The 21439-nt window shown below is 56.5% G+C and overlaps 1 protein-coding gene across 1 annotated transcript; it reads left to right on the top strand.

Annotated features, from left to right (window-relative positions):
* Positions 1–116: 116 nt before the first annotated feature.
* Positions 117–21362, top strand: SPOCK2 (SPARC (osteonectin), cwcv and kazal like domains proteoglycan 2; the record flags this gene model as incomplete). The annotated part of the gene is made up of 10 exons (XM_080694487.1): positions 117–305; positions 13207–13252; positions 13494–13608; positions 14941–15055; positions 16166–16280; positions 16723–16842; positions 17467–17685; positions 19284–19346; positions 20478–20615; positions 21217–21362. 10 exons carry the CDS (start codon positions 117–119, stop codon positions 21360–21362), a joined length of 1266 nt encoding a protein of 421 aa, XP_080550613.1.
* Positions 21363–21439: the final 77 nt, after the last annotated feature.

The following is a 21439-nucleotide window of genomic DNA, read 5'->3' as shown; positions in this document are numbered from 1 at the left end:
CAGGAGGAGGGCTGAGGAGGACGGCGGCGCCTGCATCTGCATCGCGACCGCAGGGCGGAGGGGAGGGCGGCAGAATCCTGCCCAAGCCAAGACCCCCAGGTCCCACCCAGGCCACGATGCGCGCCCCGGGCTGCGGGCGGCTGGCGATGCCGCTGCTGCTCCTCGCCGCGGCCGCCCTGGCCGAAGGCGACGCCAAAGCGCTCAAGGAGGGCGAGACCCCCGGCAATTTCATGGAGGACGAGCAATGGCTGTCGTCCATCTCGCAGTACAGCGGCAAGATCAAGCACTGGAACCGCTTCCGAGACGTGAGTGCGCGGGGCGCAGAGGCCGGGCGCGGCTGGGGGCGCGAGCTTGGGCGCGGAGACCCCCGCGCGGGGGGTAGAGACGCCTGCCCCGGGAGCGGACACCACCGAGGGTCCAGCCCGACGCCCCTCCCGAGCCCCGCGGCCGGGCGCTCCGCGTCCCGCACCCTCAGGACGCCCCCGGCGGGCGGGGAGGCGCTCCCGGCAGGGTCTCCCTGCGGGCCGGGCGTGGGCTCGGGGTGCGGGGTCAAGGGCCCGCCCGGGCTGCGGCGGCCCCGACCCCTCCCGGTGACCGCCCCCGGCCGCCCCAGCCCGCGGGTGCCGCAGGCGCCACATACGGGGCACTGCGGAAGGCGCAGGTCTGGGTGGGGCCGGCGGGGAAGAGCGCCGCCTCGCGTGGGTGCCCTCTGCTCCCGCTCGGGCTTTGGGGAGGGGGCAGGCCGGGCAGACCTGGCCTTGCTTAGAGTTGAGGGTCCCAGCGAGCTGGGGGAAGGTGTGTCCGTAGTGGTGGTGGGGGGGTCGGTGCGGTGAAAATGCCCGATGCCATCTCCCGGTGGCTGCCAGAACCGGGTCTGGTCCCGCAGGCGCCCGTGCGCGCAGGGACCCTGGCTGGTTTTCCAGGATCCACCGGGGGCAGGGGGCGGCCCAGGGAACAGGAGGGTCGCAAACCCAGGGACGCGCCTGTAGCCCTGTGAGCTGGAGAAGCCGAGTCTGGGGCCCGAACCCCAGCTTAACCTTGGACCGAACTTTGCGGGTGGGGGCGGGGAGGCGGGAGGCGGCTGCGGACGAGCCCGCGTCGCTGCAGCACTTTGTTTACTGGCACCTGTAGATCAGAAGGGAAATCGGAGGCGGCGTTCCCGGAGCGGCCGCCGCAGCCTCGGGCCTGCGGGCCGGATGGGCGGGATGGGGCGGGGGGGGGGGGAGGAAGGTGTGGCCGGTCCCCAAAAGATCCACGGGGGGTGACATGAGCTGGGCCGGGCTGTGCTGTGGGAGATGCGGCTCCGGCTCCTCCTGATGACCTGGCCCTAGCTGACGCCCTGACCCCAGAAAGCCTCTTCTCCGCCCCCCTCCACCCAGGTCAACTTCTCATTCCCCGGATTCTATCATCAGACCCACCTAGTACAAGGCCAGCCACATGGTGATCTCCCTTTTCTCTTAAACTGCGAGTATCCGCATGTTTCTTCTAAAATGTTTAAAAACACACATGCACCAGGCATACGCTATCCAGCCACATGATGGAAAAAGGCAGAGATACAGATCTTTTTGTTATGAGACAAGTGACTGTTTCTACCCAAAGTCTCTGGAAGGTTGTAATTCACAAAGGGAAGGAGGAACCCCCCTGGGGCCAGGACCCCAGGCTGAATAGCTTGGGCCGCAGAGCTGACTCTTGTCTCCCTGCCCCACCCAGCTCTGGTCCAGCCCGGAGCCTGGGGACCAGCGAGGCACCTGCCGGCCCAGCCCAGATTGCAGTCTCCTGCCGCTGCCTGGGCAGGAGCCCTGGGCCCAGCAGTGTGGGGGCGGCAGCAAGCGGCCAATCCTGAATCCATGTGTCGCTGGTCCAGGCCTCCCTGGGACCCGCTGGCTGTTTTATCTGCTGAAATGGGACTAGTGAAGGTCAGAGGAAAAAAGAAATGCTTAATCAGAACAGCAAGGGTTTAAAAATAAAAGATTCCTTCCGCCTCCCTTCCTCCACCTGCTTCCAGTAGCCAAGCCAGTGGGTGGGAAGAAGAAATGACCCACTGCTTGACCCCCAGCGTGGTTGCCCACCTGTCTCCCTATCTCCGTGCCAACCACTTCCCCTCTCCTCTGTGCTTACCACAAGAAACGCACCAGGTCTGTGGGACCCATCCCAGTAGGATTCATGGAAAGCTTTAAGGCACATATTGATTTGGGAGGGGGGGTCTCCAGCTTTAGTAGAGCATATTTCCTCTAAAACTCCATTTAAGGTAGTCCTGGCTGCAGAAGCACAGGGTCAGAGAGAGAAGTAGGACAGAAAGACTGGGTAGAAGGGCCTGGCCATGGGGATCTGTTGGTGGATTCTGCAGAGAGGGAAGAAGGAGGCTGCTAGCTCAGAGCCACTGCATTGCATAACTCTAACTGTGAGGCCCCATGTGAATGGCGCCCCCTGGAGTTGTGCGGTGCACAGACTTGCACCAGGGGTGTTTCTCATCGTTCTGTGCCAACAGAGGCTCTGCTTCCCACCCTAAGGGCTGAGGGCCCTCCAGCTGGGCGCAGCAGCATCCATCTTTCCGGGCATTTCCATCAGGCAGCTCTTTTGAAAATATGAAAAGCTTGGCTCCCCACAGGAGAGAAAGGAATTTCTTTTGAACCCCCAAGGGGTTGCCAGGCAGAGCTTGAACTAATCATAAAATGATGCAGAGCTCCCTGGTTTGCCCAGGTAGGAGGGAGGCAAGCAGGAGGGGTGGGGTGTTCTCAGGGAATAGGCTGGAGAGGGTCAGTCCTGGAATTGAGTGAAATGTCTCTTTAAATAGTGTTGAAAGAACGGAGCAGGATGATTGAGGGAATCCCGGGGAAGGGGTTCAGAAGAGCAGAGACGAGAAACAACCAAATTGTTCCAATTTGGAATTGGTCAGAGCTGGTTAGGAGAGCCTCAGCTTAGCATTCTTTCTCTGAGCACAGGATTAGAAGGGAGGCAGGATTTGCCAGCAGAGTAATCCTCCCCTCCAGTGGGCACAGAGCTCTCACATCTAATGCCCGCTGCCCTGGTGCCAGGGAGGAGGGGACTCATGTCAGAGGAGATGGGGAGGTTGCAGGCTGGGCCTGGCTCCCTGGCCCAGGAATCTCGCTGTGCCCTGCCCTGAGCAGTCCTGGGCTTTTCCAGGCTCTGCTTCCATCTCCAGGTTCACTCCCTGCAGAGCTGGGAGGGGCTTCACTGCAGGTCTTTGGGACAAAGAACACGGGGCTTCCTGGAGACAGATATGGCATCTTCAGGGCAGGCTCTGCGGAGCTTGGCTGGGAAGAAGCAGCTGTTACCCTTCTTCCTGGCTCTTCTCTACTTTGCACTCCACTTCCATTAAATTTTAATCATATTTGCAAGTGTCTGGCATAGAGTTTGGCACCTAGAGACAAAGCTAACCATCTCTCAGTCCCTGCAGTAGGTACTTTATAAGCGTTGACTCCTGTGCCTTTCAGGAGCCTGTGAGATGGTTATTGTTCCTTTGTAACCTATCCATTTTATGGTTGAAAAAACAGAGGCACAGCCGGGCGTGGTGGCGCACGCTTGTAATCCCAGCGCTAGGGAGGCTGAGACAGGAGGATCGCACAGGTTCGAAGCCAGCTTCAGCTACTTAGTGAGGCTCTCAGCCACTTAGTGAGACCCTGTTTCCAAATAAAATATAAAAAAGGTCTGGGAGTATAGCCCGGAGGTAGAAAGCCTCTGGGTTCCACCCCCAGTACCACAAAAACACAAAACAAAACAAAACAAACAAACAAACAAACAAACAAAAAACAGAGGCACAGAGAAATGAATAACTTACCTAAGGAAAAAGTAGCCGGGAAATAGTGGAGATGGACTCTGAATCAGGTCATCTAATACAGCTAATACTAATGATGGGAAGGGAGGGCCTGTCCTGAAGAGCAAAGTCCACCGGGGCTTGGGTCCTAACAGCTTCCCAGGATGGCCCAGGCAGGTGGAACAAAGCTCCTGGTGCCTTTGGTAGCCTACCACCAGCCTGCTTCCCACCAGGCCTAGCAACACCCCAAAGGCTCCGGAGGGCAGGGAATGTGGTGTGCCAGGACACCCTGGGCCCGGGCTCGGGACACCAGGCATGTCACATCACCACCCCCCCACCCCCCCCACCCACACCCCACACCACACACACACACACACACACACACACACCCCGCCCCACAGTTCAAGAATGTAATAATGAATGCGCATTCCCGGCAGTACCCTCCCCCATAGAAAAACCCAGGTGGATCCTTCCTGGAGCTGCCTCCTGAGCACTACAGATCTGAACACCCCACATGCCAGGGACTTCATTGTGATCCTGGGTCTGGCTACATGTGACATGCAGTGCATTCTTCATTTTCATATTCTCATTCATGTCTGTCTCCTCTCTCTCTCTCTCTCTCTCTCTCTCTCTCTCTCTCTCTCTCTCTCTCTCTGGATTAAGCCCAGGGTCACTCTATCACTGAGCTATAACCCCAGCTCCTTTTTTAAAAAATTATTTTTTTAAACTTTGAGACAGAGTCTCACCAAGTTGCCCAGGCTGGCCTCCAGGTTGCGATCCTCCTGCCCCATCCTCCCAAGTCACTGGAATTACACGTATGTGCCACCATGTCTAGCTCATTCTCATGTTCTTCTGAACACCAAGTAAGCCTGTAGGAAGTAAGTGTCAAGGATGTCCTGGTGAGCTCTGAGCTCCCGCCGCCGCCCCTGCCCCTGCCCCTGCGCCAGTGGGGATGAGCTGCACAGCTGTTTGTGGGGAAGTGTGGGTGTGTGAGAAACCAAAAGTGGGTCAGGAGGGAACCCAAAATTGGGGTTTGGGGATGAGAGGGCAGTTTCTTCCCTGGCCTCCTTGTCCACTTTGATTTCTAACTCCTCTCCCACTGGAGGGGGATCTCCAGAGGAGGGGGATCTCCAGAGTGCAGTGGGGGGCTCTGGAAGCCCAGTGGGGTGCTGAGTCTGGGGGGAGCAGGAGAGAGCAGCCTCACTGCCTGGAGAGGCTGCCAGGTGCTTGCCCACTCTTCTGCTCTCCCAGGTGTCTGAAGAGGATGCAAAACCAACACCCCCTCTTCTGCAGGGGGTCAGAGGCTGTCTGAGGCGTGGGGTTACTCTGTGCCCCCCCAAGCCCCCGGATCTTTTTTCTAGCAAGAGGGCAGGCTAGCCGCGTGACTTTGGGGTGACCACTTTACCTTTCGGGGCCTTGATTTCCCCACTGATTTAGTGGGCAGGCTAGAGAAAATGATTCACAGAGCCCTGAGCGGTCTGTGATTCTGAGAAGATGGCAGCAGGGCCTGTCAACAGCCCCTCCACCTGCAGAGGCTCCTACCCCCGCCGCCACAGGCTGGGCGGCAAGTGTTTGGGTTCAAGGAAGAGATTTTCTTCAAAAAGAAGGACCTGTGACCAGGTGAGGGTAGGTCGGTCTGATGTGGCCATGGACTGAGAAACCTGAGAAATGGGGCCTCAGGGCATCTCAGGGCAAATGCCAGGCCAGGCAGGCATATTGGCATCTCAGTCATTTTTCATGACTGTCACAAGAGGCCATGGATGGGTGACTGAAGCAACAGAAATTGACTTTTTTTCCTCCTTTCCTCCTCTTCTTTTTCTTCCCCTTCCTCTCTTCCTCCTCCTTTTTCTTCTTCCTTTGCTTGTACCCAGCAACATTCTACCTCCAAGCTACATTCCCAGCCCCACTTTTTAAATCTTGAAACAGGGTCTCACTAAGTTTCTGAGGCTCTCACTAAGTTGCTGATACTGGCCTCAAACCTGCGATCCTCCTTTCTCAGCTTCCCAAGTACTTGGATTACAGGTGTGTACCACGGCACCTTGCTAGAAGCTGATCTGTTATAGTTCTGGAGGTTGGGAAGTCAAGCCCCTGTAGACTGGGTGTGTGGCGAGGCCCCTCCTAGCTCCTGGCAGCCTTTTCTCTGTGTTCACATGGCAGAGAGACCGAGCTCTTGTCTCTTACAGAGACACCGAGCGTCTGGGTGTGCTGGTGCATGCTGGTAATTCTGGTACTTGGGAGGCTGTGGCAGGAGGGTTGCAGTGCAGGTTGGAAGCCAGCCTCGGTGGCATTATAAAGACACTGATTTCATCTTAGGGGCTCTATCCTCATTACCTTAACTGAACTGAATCACCTCCCAGTGGCCCCGCCTCCTATACCATCCTAGTGGGAGATAGAGCTTCAACATATGCCTTGGCGGGGGGCGGGGGAACAGACCTGCCATCCACCCTGCAGTCTGTGCATGTGAATCTTATTAGAGCTGTTATTAGACAGGGAAATGTGTGCCCAGGCCTCGGCCTAGATGCGGAGTTAGACACCCCTGCGCCCAGCCTTGGTGAGCGGAGCCAGGCTCACCTCTGACCCCGAGGGCTGGGCCAGCGTTCAACCCCAGGTTCAGCCCCTTCTGGGATCCCTGCAGCGTTTATTGGCCGCAGGCTCATTTGGCACGTGTGGCTGCTGCCTCCTGACACTACTCACACTCTGGCTGGGCCCTCTAGACTCCTGCTGCTGGTGTGTGCAGTGTGCGTTGGCCACATTTCTCCTGTCGCAGGCCCCTGAGGCCAGGCTGGGCCACAGACTGCCTGGTGTGCCTTTTAATCCTGTCCCCAGAGCATCACGCAGGGTTCGTGGTGCTCCATAGAGGTGCTGCACCGTGCGGGAGAACCAGGAGGGGTCCCTTCTGCTGTCCCGAGCCCCTCCCGCTCTTTTGCTCTTCTGTGGCCCGAGGTTCCGGCAGCCACGGTAAAGGAGGGCGGGGGCTCTGGTCTGGGCTATTCTCCTCCTCCTGCTGGTTTTCCAAAACCTGGGACAGACACAGCTAGTGCCCAGCCCGGCTTCCAATGGCTCATTTGTTGGACTGGGAGAGGATGAAGGCGTGAAGGAGGATTGTCCCCTGGCCTGTCCATCCTTTGGGGCCCTGTGCTTCAGTCTGTGCCTGGCTGTGCTTAGCTGCCTCCTTTCTCATGAGAGTGGGAGAGCTCAGCGTCCCCCCTACCTTAGTGTGCCCACAGAGCAGGCCCGCCACCCCTCAGACCTGTGGGTGTGTAAGCACGGGGCTCCCTTGGTGGGGAACAGCGCCCCGTGCAGGGCTCCTGCTGTCTTCTGCATACTGAGAAGAGGTCAAGGCTGGACTTAGCACAAAGACAGGCCCGGCCAGTGTCTTACCACTGCCCAACGCAAGCTTCTGGCCCCGTCCCTGAGCCCTGGTCCCTGGCATGGTCAGAGGGCCAGAAGAACCTGAGCCGGTTCACACTGCTTTTCTGCCTTCTCCAAGTCCTCAGTTTGGAAGGATCGTGCCATCTTACAGCGCTCAGCCCCACGTCTTGCCTGTGCACAGAGGCCCCAGGAAGGGCAGCCCCTAGGCCCGGCTCCTCTCCTCGCCTGATGCTCTTCCACGACCCAGTACACATTTCCCTCCGCCCCACGCTCTGCAGTCTTCCTCAGAGACCCCTGGGATTGAAATTATGACCCCCTTCCATGTTCCAGAAAAAAATCCCTGAGGCCCAAGAGAGCTCAGAATAGAACCCCAGGCCCCTTGCTTCTCTCCCCTGATCTCTGCTCATTACAGACTGCAGGATTGGGGTGGTGACCGCGATGCCACTGGGGTCACAGGGAGGCCAGGCCCGGCGTCAGGCTGGCGTTGGCACGGGCATACCTGAGCCCAGGCTGGGCTCCTGGCATGCAGGGAGGGGTGATAAGCACATTTTTGCCCTTGAAGGAAATTCCTCCGAGGGGAGAGGAGGTGGGAGGCAGGAGTCTCCGGATGCCTGTCTCCTATTTGTCCAGGCCTCACACACAGAGAGAGGAGCAGGTACTGAACACTGCCCCCTCCCAGCATGCCAGCCAGTCCTCCCCCAGGCAGGCATATTGCCTCCTCCAGGCGCCTTCAGCCTGGCCATGTGTCCCATGACACCCCTCCCTGCTTCTTTCTGGGTCTCTCTCTGTGGAGAAGTCCCCAACATGAATGTCCCCCACCCCTGGGCTCCATCACAGGCTCCCTGCCCTCAGGGTTGAGGTGAAAATAGTACCAGGCAGAAGGCCTCTCAGAGGCTGGGCGAGGCCTGGCCCACTTCCATTTTTAGAGATTCTTAATCTATTAAGAAAATGAAGAAATGCCACAGTGGAGTTACAGAAGCCATGGTTTGTGGAAGTCTTGCGATGAACTTCTTTCGGGCCATTGGATGTGCTCTGGGTGACAGTGATGGAAGTCGATAGTGGAGGTCCCTTGTGACTCTAAGACCCAAAGGTCTTGTACCCATCCCCTGCCCCTACGTGCTCTTCCTGTGTGCCAGGGAACCCCGGCTTCAGTGGCCCCGGTTTGTGTCTTTCAAGTGCGCAGTTTCACAGTTTGCAGAATGCTCTCAGACATTGCTCCCTGGGTCCCTTCTCCTGGGTGTCTTGCAGCCCAGAGAGGAGCAAGGGACTGCCCCTGCTTTGTGGACAAGGAAGCTGAGCCTGTCCAGGGCAAGTGACTTTCTTGCTGGCAGCCAGGAGCAAGACCAAGAGGGGACCTAGCACCCAGACTTCACATTGCTGCAGAGCGGCCGGTGGGGACTTGCCCGGGGTGGGTGGCACCCCAATAAGTCAGGCTCTTGGAGAGCTGCTTTTGTTTTGGGGTGCTGCTGTTTCCCCTCCCCCAGCAGGTGGGCGGGCTGGAAGAGATGGGGTTAATTCAAAGCTGCAAAGTGAGCGGGTGATTTGGGTGCTAATTAAAATGACAGGAAGTAAACAGCCTAGGAAACACCCAGCATGTGCCCCCTAAGCCCGCTGAGCCTGCGCACTCGCCATCTCCCCTTCAGCTTGGCGCAGTGGGTCCGTCTCCATGGCAACCGAGCTGAGCCGCAGAGATCAAAGCAGGAGATGGGTTAGCTCCAAACCAGCAGAACCAGGGGCGGGTGAAGGGATTTCTGGAAAGAACCCGGAGAAGGCAGGTCTTCCCCCTCTACCTCGAGCCCCCTTTCTGAGGGGCTGAGGCAAAGCTGGTGTGATAGGAGGAGCACCCATGGGGCTTCCTGGTTCCATCCCTGGCCTGGGAGGTTCTTCATCAGCCAACAAGTATGGAGTGCTGGTTATAGGCCCAGATGCTAAAATCACGGTTCTGGGTGTCAGTATTCTGTTCTGTGATTTTTGATAAGCCACTTAACCTCTCTGGAGTCTCGCTTTTATTGCCTGAGAAACAGGAATACTACGGTTCTCTTTGAGGTTCCTGTTTGCTGTGAAGAGCAAACAGGCCAGTGAATGGAAAGTGCTCAGCCCAATGCCTCCCAGGTGGGATTCACTCCAAAGATGTTAGCCATCGTTAGTGTAATTAACATGTACTGGGTGCTGGATGTGCAGAGATGAGCTTTGTATGTTCTCTGTCCTCAGGGAACTGGCCATCTAAATAAAGCAGAGTGAAACAGAAGCCATGACATTGCTGGGTGTCACCAGAGCAATAGAATTCTGCAAGGTGCAGTCAGCCTGGATAGCCAGGCGGGGAGCAGGGTTGAGGAAGATGGTGCCTGAGATGGCTTTCAAAAGACGACAAGAAACTGGGCCTGGTGGCGCACTTGGGAGCACTTGGGAGGCCGAGACAGGAGGGTCTCAGGTTCAAGGCCAGCCTCAGCAACTTAGTGAAGCCCTCCACAACTTAGTGAGATCCTGTTTCAAAAGAAAAAATAGAGTCGGGCGTGGTGGCGCACACTTGTAATCCCCGCGCTTGGGAGGCGGAGACAGGAGGATTGCACAGGTTCGAAGCCAGCCATGTGTGCTGGCTTAGGAGACCCTGTTTCCAAATAAAAAAATATATAAAATAGGTCTGGGAGTGTAGCCCAGAGGAAGAAGGGCTTCCAGGAACCCCAGTACCACCAAAAAAATAAAAAAAAAAAATAAAAAATAGAATAAGGTCTGGGATTGTAGCACAAAGGTAGAAATGTCCCTGGATTCAATCCCAGTAACACACACACACACACACACACACACACACACACACACACACACACGAGACCAGAAGTTCTGGGGCTGGACATGAACACACTTCAAGATGGAGAGAGGTGGCCATGTGAAGGTTTAGCATGCTAAAACATCTGCTGGGCAGATATAGGACTGGAGTAGCCGGGCAAATGAAAAGACGGACCTTCCTTTATAGGTAACAGGAAACCAGGAAGGCTTTTAAAACCTAACATTTATCAGTGTTCTCTCTTTATTATAAGTTATACGTGTTCATTATAGAAATTTGGAAACTTGAGAAGAAGCAGAAAACTGCCAAAATGTTCTGTATCTCTGCTCTGTAGAAAGCCACTTAATGTTGTTTCGCTCTCTCTCTCTCTCTCTCTCTCTCTCTCTCTCTCTCTCTCTCTCTCTCCCCCCCCCCCCCGTAGTACTGGGGGTGGAACTCAGGGGCTTTTTTTTTTTTACCTCCAGGCTATACTCCCAGACCTATTTTATACTTTATTTGGAAACAGGGTCTCACTAAGTTGCTGAGAGCTTCACTAAGTAGCTGAGGCTGGCTTTGAACCCGTATGATCTTCCTGTCTCAGACTCCCAAGTGCTGGGATTATAGGCGTGCACCACCACCCCTGGCTCACTGTTAACCATTTTGATACTGATTTTTTTCACCTACCGACTTCACACCCCCACCCCCACCCACCCAATGAGAGTGAACTGTGTTCAGTGAAGGGACACACGCTCAGATTTGCCTAATGGAAGGACCAGAAGTCACATGGTGCTGACTGGCTGCAGTGGCGGGGAAGTGGAGGGGAGGCAGGGCCAACAGGGGGCGCTGCCGGGGCTCAGGTGCGGCTGTGGGGGGGTGCAGAGCGGAGACTTGGGAGGGCTTGGAGGGTAAGGGCCCAGCAGTGCTGATCATGGAGAGGGCAGGGCGGGACATGCTCCAAAGGAGGAGACCTGGGTTGGGTGCGGGGAGATTTCCAGGGATTCAGCTGGAATTTCTCTGCATGTGGAGTGTTTGCTTTCTGTGCATGTCCTTGGAAAGAGGAAGAAAGGCTGCTCTTTAAATCCCCGAGTCCCCCTGTTAGCGGTGAAGAAATCGAGGGACGTGAACCAAGCTTTAGACATGAGATGCAGAGCTGTAGGGACCTGGATCTGAGAGCGGCCGTGGCTTCACTCCGCCCACTTGAAGCAACCCGCGTGGAGGCTTGTGGAGGCCTGACCGGAGCTGGCCCACCCTTCGGGGGAACCATCTGCCGCTCTCTCACGCTCCCCCTCCTCTCCCGGTCTCTCCCATCCTCCCTCTCACCGTGGAAGGGCAGGAAGCCTGAGCCTGGGCTCCCAAATGTGAGAACTGGAGGCTGCTCACAGAAGTGGGTTTTGTTACTTCATTTCTGGATACGAACCATCTGGCATTGGGTGAACCGCCTTAAGTGGCCTTGTTTCGCACGCTGTGCACAAGTGCGCATGTGTACACATCCTGCAGATTAGGATGCATATACGTGTGGGCCTGCTCACACACGTTATATGATACCTACCTGTGGGCGTGCAGGGGTGTGCCTGGGCCTGCACAAATGCACACAGGTATGCAGAAACACTCAGGTACACATCTGTATAGGACACAGGAACCTTGCTGCTGACAATTGCCTGATTGGTTCTGGTACTTTCTGGACTTTGCCCCAAAGCCCTTTGCCCCTACCTGTACCTAAGCTTGCTGGCTTCCTTGGGAGGCTTCGAGGCCCAGAGTCCTTTCACTTCCAAAGCCCTCAAGGGTGACCCCTCTGCTGCTCCCATGTGGGATCCCTCTGGAGCCGGAGCCCTGTGCCTTCCTCCTCAAGCCGCTGCCCACTCCTGTGCTGCAATGTGGCCTCTGCCCGCCACCGCTGTGCATCTCTGACATGTGGGAGGGACTCAGGATGCAGGGTAGCTGTATGTGGCTTCTCATGCCCTCTGCCCCCACTCCCCATGCAGAGGAGGCTGGAATGGCTTTTTGGCACTGCCAGCCCCCAGGAGCCCTCATCCTGCCTGGCAGAGCTTCTGCCAAAAGAACCCTGGGAGGTGTTGGCTGGTTTTCAGCAATTGTCTCCACTCCACAGGGGAAAGAGAGGCAACCAGAGACATTGGGGCTGAGGTGGCAGGGAGCTAGGCTGGGCGGTAGGTGCTCTGCCTGTGGCCTGTCTAGGGTCCTTGGGCCACGGGATGGAGAGGGGTAAGGTGTCTCGGTCACCTTGGGTCTTGGAGACTGCGTGATATAGCAGAACAGAGGCCTGTCCTGGGTACCACAGGCTGCATCCTATGACAGTGGGACCTGGATTTCCTGTCCCTGGGCTTTCTAGCCTCTCCTGCACATGGAGGAGGCTGGATCAGACGCCCTCAGAGGGCCTCTTCAGATCCCCCTGACACCACTGGAAGCCGGACCTTGATATGCAGGGAAACCACCATCACTTCTGTAGCTGCCTCTTCACTCAGCACCAACTGAGCTCTGCAGAAAAGAAGGGACTTTAAGTTGAAAAGCATCCCCTGCCACAGAAGGGGGATCCTGGCCGGTGGCAGGAGGGGGCTTGCCAAGGAAGGGACCCTGGCAGAAGAAAGAGCCATTTCTGGGACACCAGGACCCAGGCCTGAGAATCACTGTTCTGGGTGGTAGAGGTGGGGCCAGCGCTGGGTTGGGAGAACAGGTGGAGGGTGCCATCTCACAGCCATGGGCCCTCCCCTCTCCTAGGGTTAGCTGTAAGCTCCCTGTGGTAAAGATGTAGGGATGCTGGGGTCCCTGGGGATCAGAGGATCATAACAGTCAAAGGATATTGCCTAGCACCCACGGGCACAAGAGGCCGGGGACCTGGCCTGGGACCTCGAGGTCTCGAGTGGGCCTCACCCTGAAGTCCCATCTCTCTTCCTTTCTCCCCTGCTCATTTCCCGCGGCTGCTGCTTCATCCTGACTCCAGGAGGTGGAGGTGAGTACTGCCTGAGCTGCACCCCCATCCCTGCCCTGTCTCAGCACCCTGGTCCCACTTCTTTTCCCCCACCAACGTCCGGCATGGGGTGGGGGGAGTAAACTCCTTAGAGGAGAGGTTGGAGGGGAGCCTGGATGTGAGTCTAGCAGGGTCAAGGCATGGGGTAGGCAGCTGCCAGGGCCTGCTGAACAGGGTCATCTGTACAGCCTCCTGGATGGTGGCAATTGACGTGTGGACACTGTGGCCCAGGCCTCTCCTCTCCAGAGTAGTGGCCACTGAGCCTCAGCTCTGGGATGGTCTTTCCCTTCTCTGCATCCCTCTGTCTTTCTCTAGGATGACTACATCAAGAGCTGGGAGGACAATCAGCAAGGAGATGAAGGTAACATGGGAAGGGGAAGGGGAGGGGGCTGACACCTGAAGACGAGCAGAGGGCGAGTCCTGCCTCCGGCCTGGGGGCTTCTTGACTGGCCAGGCCCTGATGGGGATGAGTCGGGAGCTCAGGACTGTTCAAGGGCTATGCTGTTCAAGGGCTATGCAAGGGAGGGGCCTCCAGCTCAGAAGTAGGGCTGGGGCTCCCGGCTTCTCCTAAGTGGTCAGCGACCTCACCTGTGTCTCTGCAGCCCTGGACACCACCAAGGACCCCTGCCAGAAGGTGAAATGCAGCCGCCACAAGGTGTGCATCGCCCAGGGCTACCAGCGGGCCATGTGCATCAGCCGCAAGAAGCTGGAGCACAGGTGAGGGGCTGGGAGCACTTCGCTCAGCTGACCCTCTCTTTACGCGTTCCTTCCCCGTTGCCGCCAAACAGCTTACCCAAAGCTCAGTGGCTTAAAACAACAAGTATGCATTATCTCACAGTCTCTGAGCATCAGGCATCCCAAAGTGGTTAGATGGTTCTGGCTCAGGGTTGGTAATGAGGACACAGTCACCACTCTGGCTGTGGCCAGGGCATCTGGACTGGGGCGGGAGGAGCCACTTGCAAGTCTCTTTTGGCTGCTGGCTGGAGGCCTCAGTTCTGAGTCACAAGAACCTTCCACAGGGATGCTCCTGGTTCCTCACAACATAGCAGCTGCTTCCCTTGAAGCCGGGGGTGGGGTAGGAGAGAGAGAGAGAGGGAGAGACAGACAGACAGACAGACAGACATGATAGAGTAAGTACAGAACACACAGGACCTCTCTGGGCTGGGTGTCCCATATTTCAAAGACAAATAGATTAGACCAGATAACTTGAGGTTCCTTCCAGCTCTGACATGCAGTGACTTCAGGAATATGGAAGGTTATATCTTACAGCACAGGAAGGGGTGATGGGCATTTGAGGAGACTTGGTTCCAGCCCAAAGACAAGGCCTTACCTGACCTCTTTGTCCCAGGCCCTTTGTCCCTCCTCACCCTCTTAAATCAACATGAGACTTGGGGTGCAATCTTAGAGGCCCGAGGGGCCGGGCGAGTACTGTATTGCATGGAGAGAGCTTGGTGACGGGCCACTCTGGAGAGCACAGGCCCTGGGGAAGGGTCAGCTGCCTCTTGGCACTGGCTGCTCCAGCTATGAGGGAATACAGGACTAGGACTGCCACATCTTCCAGCTGCCTGAGACGGCCAGGGGTCCAGGTCTTACATAAACTCTCCCATTTGATAACTGTTGGTGAATAACCCAATTGAAAACAGCAGCAACAACAACCCTTGGTGGCCAGACATGAGCGAGGGCCAGGGATTGGCCCCTGGGTCATCAGTATGCAACCTCTGATTTGATTTGAGCCCTCACATGAAGTCCAACTCCCCTTTGGCTCTTGCAGACAGCCTGGCCTTGCTCCCTGAAGGCCCCACTGGATTCAGTAACCCCTGGAAAAGGGCAAGCTGGGGTCTGAGCCCTGCACAGTTGGTTCCACCTTTGTGAGCTGGAGGAGGGTCTGGAGGTGGGGGTGATGGGGAGGGTGGTCAGGGGCAGGGAGGTGGCTGATCTACTAGAGTTTGCTGGCCTGGCCTCTTGTTGGAACAGTGGAACAGGTCTCCTGGGCCTTCTCCTATCCCTCCCTCATTTCTGCCTTCTTCCCCACACCCTCCCTACCTATAGGATCAAGCAGCCTACCCTGAAACTCCATGGAAACAAAGACAACATCTGCAAGCCCTGTCACATGGCCCATCTCGCCTCAGTCTGTGGCTCTGATGGACACACTTACAGCTCGGTGGTGAGGAGCCCCAGGCCCAGGTGGGGGGTGGGGGTGGGGTACACCTGAGGCCACGGGGTGACTCAGCTGGGACCTCCCTAGGGGTTCCTGGGACTGATGGAGCCTGACAACAGTCAGTGCATTCAAGGCAACCATCCTAGAAGAAATAGCTGCAGCCAGGCTTGGATGACCTAAAAAAAATTGGAGCTAGACCTTGTCACTGGCTTAAGAGGAGGAAGAGGAGAAGGGGGAGGGGAGAGGAGGAAGAGGAGAAGGGAGAGGGGGAGGGGAGGAGGGAAGCCCATGTCCCACAGTGGAGGGCAAAGCAGGGTGTGGGCAGGAGGCTGCAACTGTCCTGTAGGGAGGTACAGTTCTTCAGTGGGTCTGGCTTCCATTCCAGCAGTATAGCCCTGGGTGTATCCCTGGGCCTCCCTGGGCCTTGATGTTCTCTGCTGAACATAAGAAACATGATCCACCCTCACAGAACTTAGGGGACCAAGTAAGATAAGGTTGTAAAATGCTATAGACAGCCCATTTGCAGTAGCAGTCATCGCATGAGGGGACACAAGTACAGCAGGGAAGACACTCTCCTGGCCAGCAGTGGCTGGGCCCCTCTGCAATGTTCTTAGTCAGCAGCTTGGCGGATGCTTCTTAGAAAGGCAGGGGCTGGTGGATGCTCAACAGATGGAGGTTGTTTGTTCTGAAGAGAGCTGAGAACAGCCGTGGAGGTGGCCGTGGGAAGACTGACAGCCCATCCCACAGGGCCAAAGGACTGTGGTGGAGGTGTGGCCACGAGAGCCAGGCTGGGCAACAGACAGTCAAAGCAGGCGGCAGGGCACAGGGTGACAGGTGGATAGGGAGATGGGTGCAGGGAGGGATAAATATACAGAGAGGGCAGAGTGGGGTCTGCAGCCATCTTCCACAGCTACGATTGTTCCCAGGGACCCCCTTCCTGGGCCTGCTGCCTCTTACCACTGCACAACCTAGGTCTGCAGAGTAGCAAGGAGGGCCCTTCCGGGTTCTTCATGGGGAAGGGAGATGTAGCTGCCATGGTGGAAGCCTGTGGGTGCCCTGGCTGCAGGGACCCTGGGGCGGCGATCTCCATAACCCAGCCCAACCCTTCTCCTGCAGTGTAAGCTGGAGCAGCAGGCCTGCCTGAGCAGCAAGCAGCTAACTGTGAGATGCGAGGGGCCCTGTCCCTGCCCCACGGAGCAGGCTGCCACCTCTACCGCCGATGGCAAGCCAGGTAACCCAAAAGCTGGCCACTGCCTGCTGCCCGCACCTGAGGCCCTAGGCACCTCCTTCAGTGCTGTGGGAGGTCACAGAATTGTAGAGCAGAGAGAAGCAACAAAATCAGGGAAAGGCCTGAGGGGTCTGTGGGGCCAGGGGCGCACACGGAGCAGGAGGCCTGGGCCTCAGCCCTGATCTCGCTACCCGGGTGTCTGGAGGCGGGTAGAGGAAGGGACTTGGCTACAGGGAGCCTGTGCCATAAGAACTGTGTTGAGAACTAGGCTAGAGGAGGTGGAAGATGGGAGAGGAAGTCCCTGCTTTGAACCTTCCCTTCCCTATTTCACCCCTTACCACCGCCCAGCTTCTGGGCCGGCAGGGTAGGACCCTGAACTGAGATGCAGCCTGCTGCCCAGCCCCGCATTCACCCCCTGCACCCTTCTCTGTTCTGCTGACTGCAGAGACCTGCACGGGTCAGGACCTGGCTGACCTGGGGGATCGGCTGCGGGACTGGTTCCAGCTCCTTCACGAGAACTCCAAGCAGAACAGCTCTACCAGCAGTGTAGCCAGCCCGGCCGGTGGTACGGGGAGCCAATGCTCTGCCTGGGAGGAGGGAGGGACATGGGGAGGGGGCCCATGCACAGGGGCCAGGTATCCTGCAGACCCCAAGGACTACAATGACCCCCCCATCCATGGATAAAAAGAGCTTAAACCCTGTAGAAGGGGAGGTCAGCTTCAGCCAGAGTGGGAAGCTGCTAGTTAATAGGAAGAACTTTTTAAACATAAGTGGGGAGCTAAGACCCTCAAATGGGTCACCAAGGGAAAGAGTTATTTTTTTCCTGGGGCCAGTGATAGAGCACTTGCCTAGCATGCTCTGGGCCCTGAGTTCAATTCCCAGTGCACGCACACACACACATACACACACGCATGTACGCACACACACACACACACATGCACGCATGCACATGCACACATGCACATGCACGCATGATTTTCTAAAAGGTTTTTAAAATGGAATTTTAGTGGTTTAGGTGCAGTCCTGGGTAGCAGCAGGGGGAAGGATCTTTGGCCATTCTTGAGTTTCTCAACCCCATGGTTAGAGTCAACCTTTCCTGACTCTCAACAGAGAGCTGGGGCTGAGAAAGAGGCGCCGGGATGACTGGATAGAGGGGTGGAGTGTATCTGAATCCTGGTCTCCTCTCCAGGGCTGGACAAGAGCCTGGGAGCCAGCTGCAAGGACTCTATTGGCTGGATGTTCTCCAAGCTGGACACCAGTGCTGACCTCTTCCTGGACCAGATGGAGCTGGCCGCCATCAACCTGGACAAGTACGAGGTCTGCATCCGCCCCTTCTTCAACTCCTGCGACACCTACAAGGATGGCCGAGTCTCCACCGCAGAGTGGTGCTTCTGCTTCTGGAGGGAGAGTGAGTGTGACCTGTGACCTCCAAGGGGCGCTCTGCTACAGCTGGGTTCCTAGGCACCCCCCCACCCCAGTGCAGCCCACACACTCTCTGCATGCCTGCCTGTAGGCCTCATCTCTTAGGGTCCAGGGAAGCCAGCATTTAACTCCTCCTTGAAGACTCCAGTGTGGATCTGGATTTGTGGGTCCTGAAGCTTATGCACTTTGGCTTCTTTAAGCAAGAGTATGAAAAATTACAAATGTGAATTTCTTTTCTTTTTTTTTTTTTTTGGTATTGGGGATGGAACCCAGGGCCATTTCACCTCTGAGCTATAGCCTTAACCCTATTTTATTATTTTACTTTGAAACAGGGTCCCACTAAGTTGCAGAAGACCTCACTAAGTTGCTGAGGCTAGCTGTGAACCTGCCATCCTCCTATCTCAGCCTCCCAAGTACCGTGATTACAGATATCCACACCTGCTCCAAATGTGAAATTTTTAGAGCCCTCAGAGGGCCAAGGATGTGGGACAAGTGAGGATCTTGTTGATGAAGACACATTAGCTTCTCAGTGATTCCCCTTCTGGGCATGTCTCATATTCTTTGCTCCAAATTAAGTGATTACGTAGGTTATCACCAGCCTTAAATGCATGGTAACTTTTGTTAGCTCTCTGCGCAGAGCCAGACTAACGTATGCTAAGAGATCACCTAGGCCAAGAAGAAAATGTCATCAATGGCGAAATAGGTTCTCAGGGGTCCCCGAGCTCCCTGGTCAAGAGCTGGAGAGGCCCAGGGTTCTGTCTCTCTGGCCACTGGGTGGTAGGCATGGTGAGGTGTCTGCAGTCCCTCTGGCAGAGGCTTTGGAGGGGGCTCCATGGTATACTAGTTTGGGACCCTGGGCAAGTAACAAGATCTTCCTGAATTCATTATCCGAATCAGGAGATTGCAATCCCTACCTTGGAGACGATTGTGAGGGTGAATTGAGACCTGGGTGCAGAGCACTGTAGAATTCCTCTGCAGACTAGAGGTGCTGCCCCCAAACGCTCAGCCTCCCGCCACCTGCCTTGCTCCAGAAAGCTCTCTCTCTAGCCGTTAACCCTCAGGCCATCCATTCCGTATGGCAGCCTTCCTGGGCAGCTGTGAGCAGTCAGCAGGCCTCCAGCTTGGAGGGCCCGGGACTTCCCAAGGTCATGGATGAGTTAGAGGCTGGCTGCCAGTTATTTTCAGGTCTGGGTATTCTTTCTAATATTTACCCAATCTTATGCTTCTCCTGGGATTTCTCCCTTGGGGTGTCTGAATGTTTACCTCATCTCCCTTGAATCCTGTTAACTCACCTCATAGATCCCCCTTCCTTAAGGCTTCTAGGCTTCCTGGGATCCTCAGCCTATCCCACAGCTGTGATATCCTCCCCTAGTTAGGGACAAAGTGTTTTTATCCCGTGGAGTCCCTGCACTGGTTTGAGGACCTTAGAGGGACCAGTGCATCCTGCCACCACCTGCGGTGGCCTCATATCAGAGACTGGGGGCCTCATCTTGCAGAGCCCTTGCTGTGGTTTCCAAGTCCTGAGAGACAGTGTCCGGTCAGCACTATGGGACAGCCCCTTAGAGGCTGCCTCTCTCCTTACAGAGCCACCCTGCCTGGCGGAGCTGGAGCGCATCCAGATCCAGGAGGCTGCCAAGAAGAAGCCAGGTGAGAGATGGAGCTCGGGGCCCAGAGCAGGAGGCAGGGAGGCTCCCCTGAATTCCCCTGAGGCTCAGAGGTCCCTTATGGAAGGCACTGAGCTCAGAGGAAGACCTGGCCCAGAATAACAGAGGGAAACGCTCATCCTGTCTTTATCCACTTGGTGAGCCAGGGTTTCCCCATCGGTCCCTCAGTAAGTGTATTTTAAGCACTTTAATTCTATGGCTACCCCTGCTGGGGCATGGAGGCTGGAGGAGGGGTTAGAGGCAATAGGAATGCAGAAGCATTCTAGAACCCTCCATTCGGTTCACTCTATCAAGTGTGTGCACAGAACTTGAGTGGGGTCCCTCCATGGAAGATGCTCGCCCCTGTGCTCCTGTTCTCAACAAGCACCCTGGGAAGACAAATGGGAAAACCCAGCTCGGGCCAGAGCTGATGGGCGAGACTGACAGGTCTCTGTCCCTGCAAGGCTCAGCACAGGCGAGTGTGGAGTCCTGGGTGGGACCATGGAAAAACAGGAGTGTGCAGCTAGAACTTGACAGTCGAGCAGACAGAGGGCCTTGTAGCTCCTGGGGAGCAGCCCAGCATTTGACTGGACCAATGAGACTGGCATACATAAGGCCAAAACGCGATGCCAGTGGCCTTTCCAGGGAGCCGCCCTCTTGATCCTCTCCTGTGTTCACCCTGAGCAGGTCCCCTGTGCCCCCGGGCTCCCCTGAGGGTCCTGGTGTCACCCCAGTGTCTCTATGCGTTTCCTTCCCTCACCGAGTGAGCGGGGTTTTTTCTCAGAGGAGCAGTAGGTGAGGGACCTGAGGGAAGAGAGTCGGCCCTGAGAGCCGGGAGGAGAAGCTGGCCTTCCTGCAGGGACAGCTGGGCAGAGGAGCAGTGTCAGGTGGAAGCCGCTGAGCACCAGGAGAGCAGACCAGCTCTTCTGCAAGATCAGCCCACGGAGCCATCACAGCCGACTGAGCGGCGGCTGAATGGAATAAGCGCTGATGTCTGTTTTGCTGAGTGGTCAGCACTGGCTGGCCAGGCTGTGGGGCAGTCTGGGCCCTGCTCATGCTGTGGCTCTGGGGCTGCCACCCTGAAGATCCTGCACCTGGGGGCCCATTCTGACCCTGCTGGACCCTGTCCACTCAGGTGTCTTCATCCCGAGCTGTGATGAGGATGGCTACTACCGGAAGATGCAGTGTGACCAGGGCAGCGGGGACTGCTGGTGTGTGGACCAGCTGGGGCTTGAGCTGACTGGTACCCGCACGCATGGGAACCCTGACTGCGGTAAGAGCCAGCAAGGCTTTCTTTATCTTTTTTTTTTTTTTTTTTTTTTTTTTTTTTGGTGGTGCTGGGGGTGGAACCCAGGGGCTTTCTACCTCCGGGCTATACTCCCAGACCTATTTTATATTTTATTTGGAAACAGGGTCTCACTAAGTTGCTAAGAGCCTCACTAAGTAGCCGAGGCTGGCTTTGAACCTGCGCGATCCTCCTGTCTCAGCCTCCCAAGCGCGGGGGTTACAAGCGTGCGCCACCACGCCCGGCTATCTTTTTCTTTTTTAAAATCTACCTACTTCCTATCATCTATTTATTTTTTGGTATTGGGGATTGAACCCAGGGGCATTCTACCTCCAAGCTGCATCCCAGCCCAATTTTATTTTTCATTTTGAAACAGAGTTTTGCTAAGTTGCTGAGACTGACCTCAAACCTGTGATCCTCCTCTCTCAGCCTCCCAAATACTGGGATTATAGGTGTGTGTCCTCACACCTGGCTGGGCCGGGGGCTTTCGAGGACCTGTGCTTGGGAGGGCACAGGATTGCAGGCTGACTGGGGAGAGAGGCGGCCCGTGGTGGCAAGCTGCTTACCCAGCCTTCCCTCCATCCCCCAGATGACATCGTGGGTTTCTCAGGGGACTTTGGGAGTGGAGTCGGCTGGGAGGACGAAGAAGAGAAGGAGACAGAAGAAGCAGGCGAGGAGGCCGAGGAGGAGGAGGGCGAGGCGGGAGAGGCGGACGACGGAGGCTACATCTGGTAGTTGGCCCTTGGGAGCCGTGGCAGCCCAAGGGGCCGACGGCCGGGGAGACGGGCCAGCAGAGACCTGGACAGTGGTGG

Source organism: Muscardinus avellanarius, assembly GCF_963383645.1.
Source record: "Muscardinus avellanarius genome assembly, chromosome: 4".
Taxonomy (NCBI): Eukaryota; Metazoa; Chordata; class Mammalia; order Rodentia; family Gliridae; genus Muscardinus; species Muscardinus avellanarius.
This window is presented reverse-complemented; position numbering and strand designations above follow the sequence as displayed.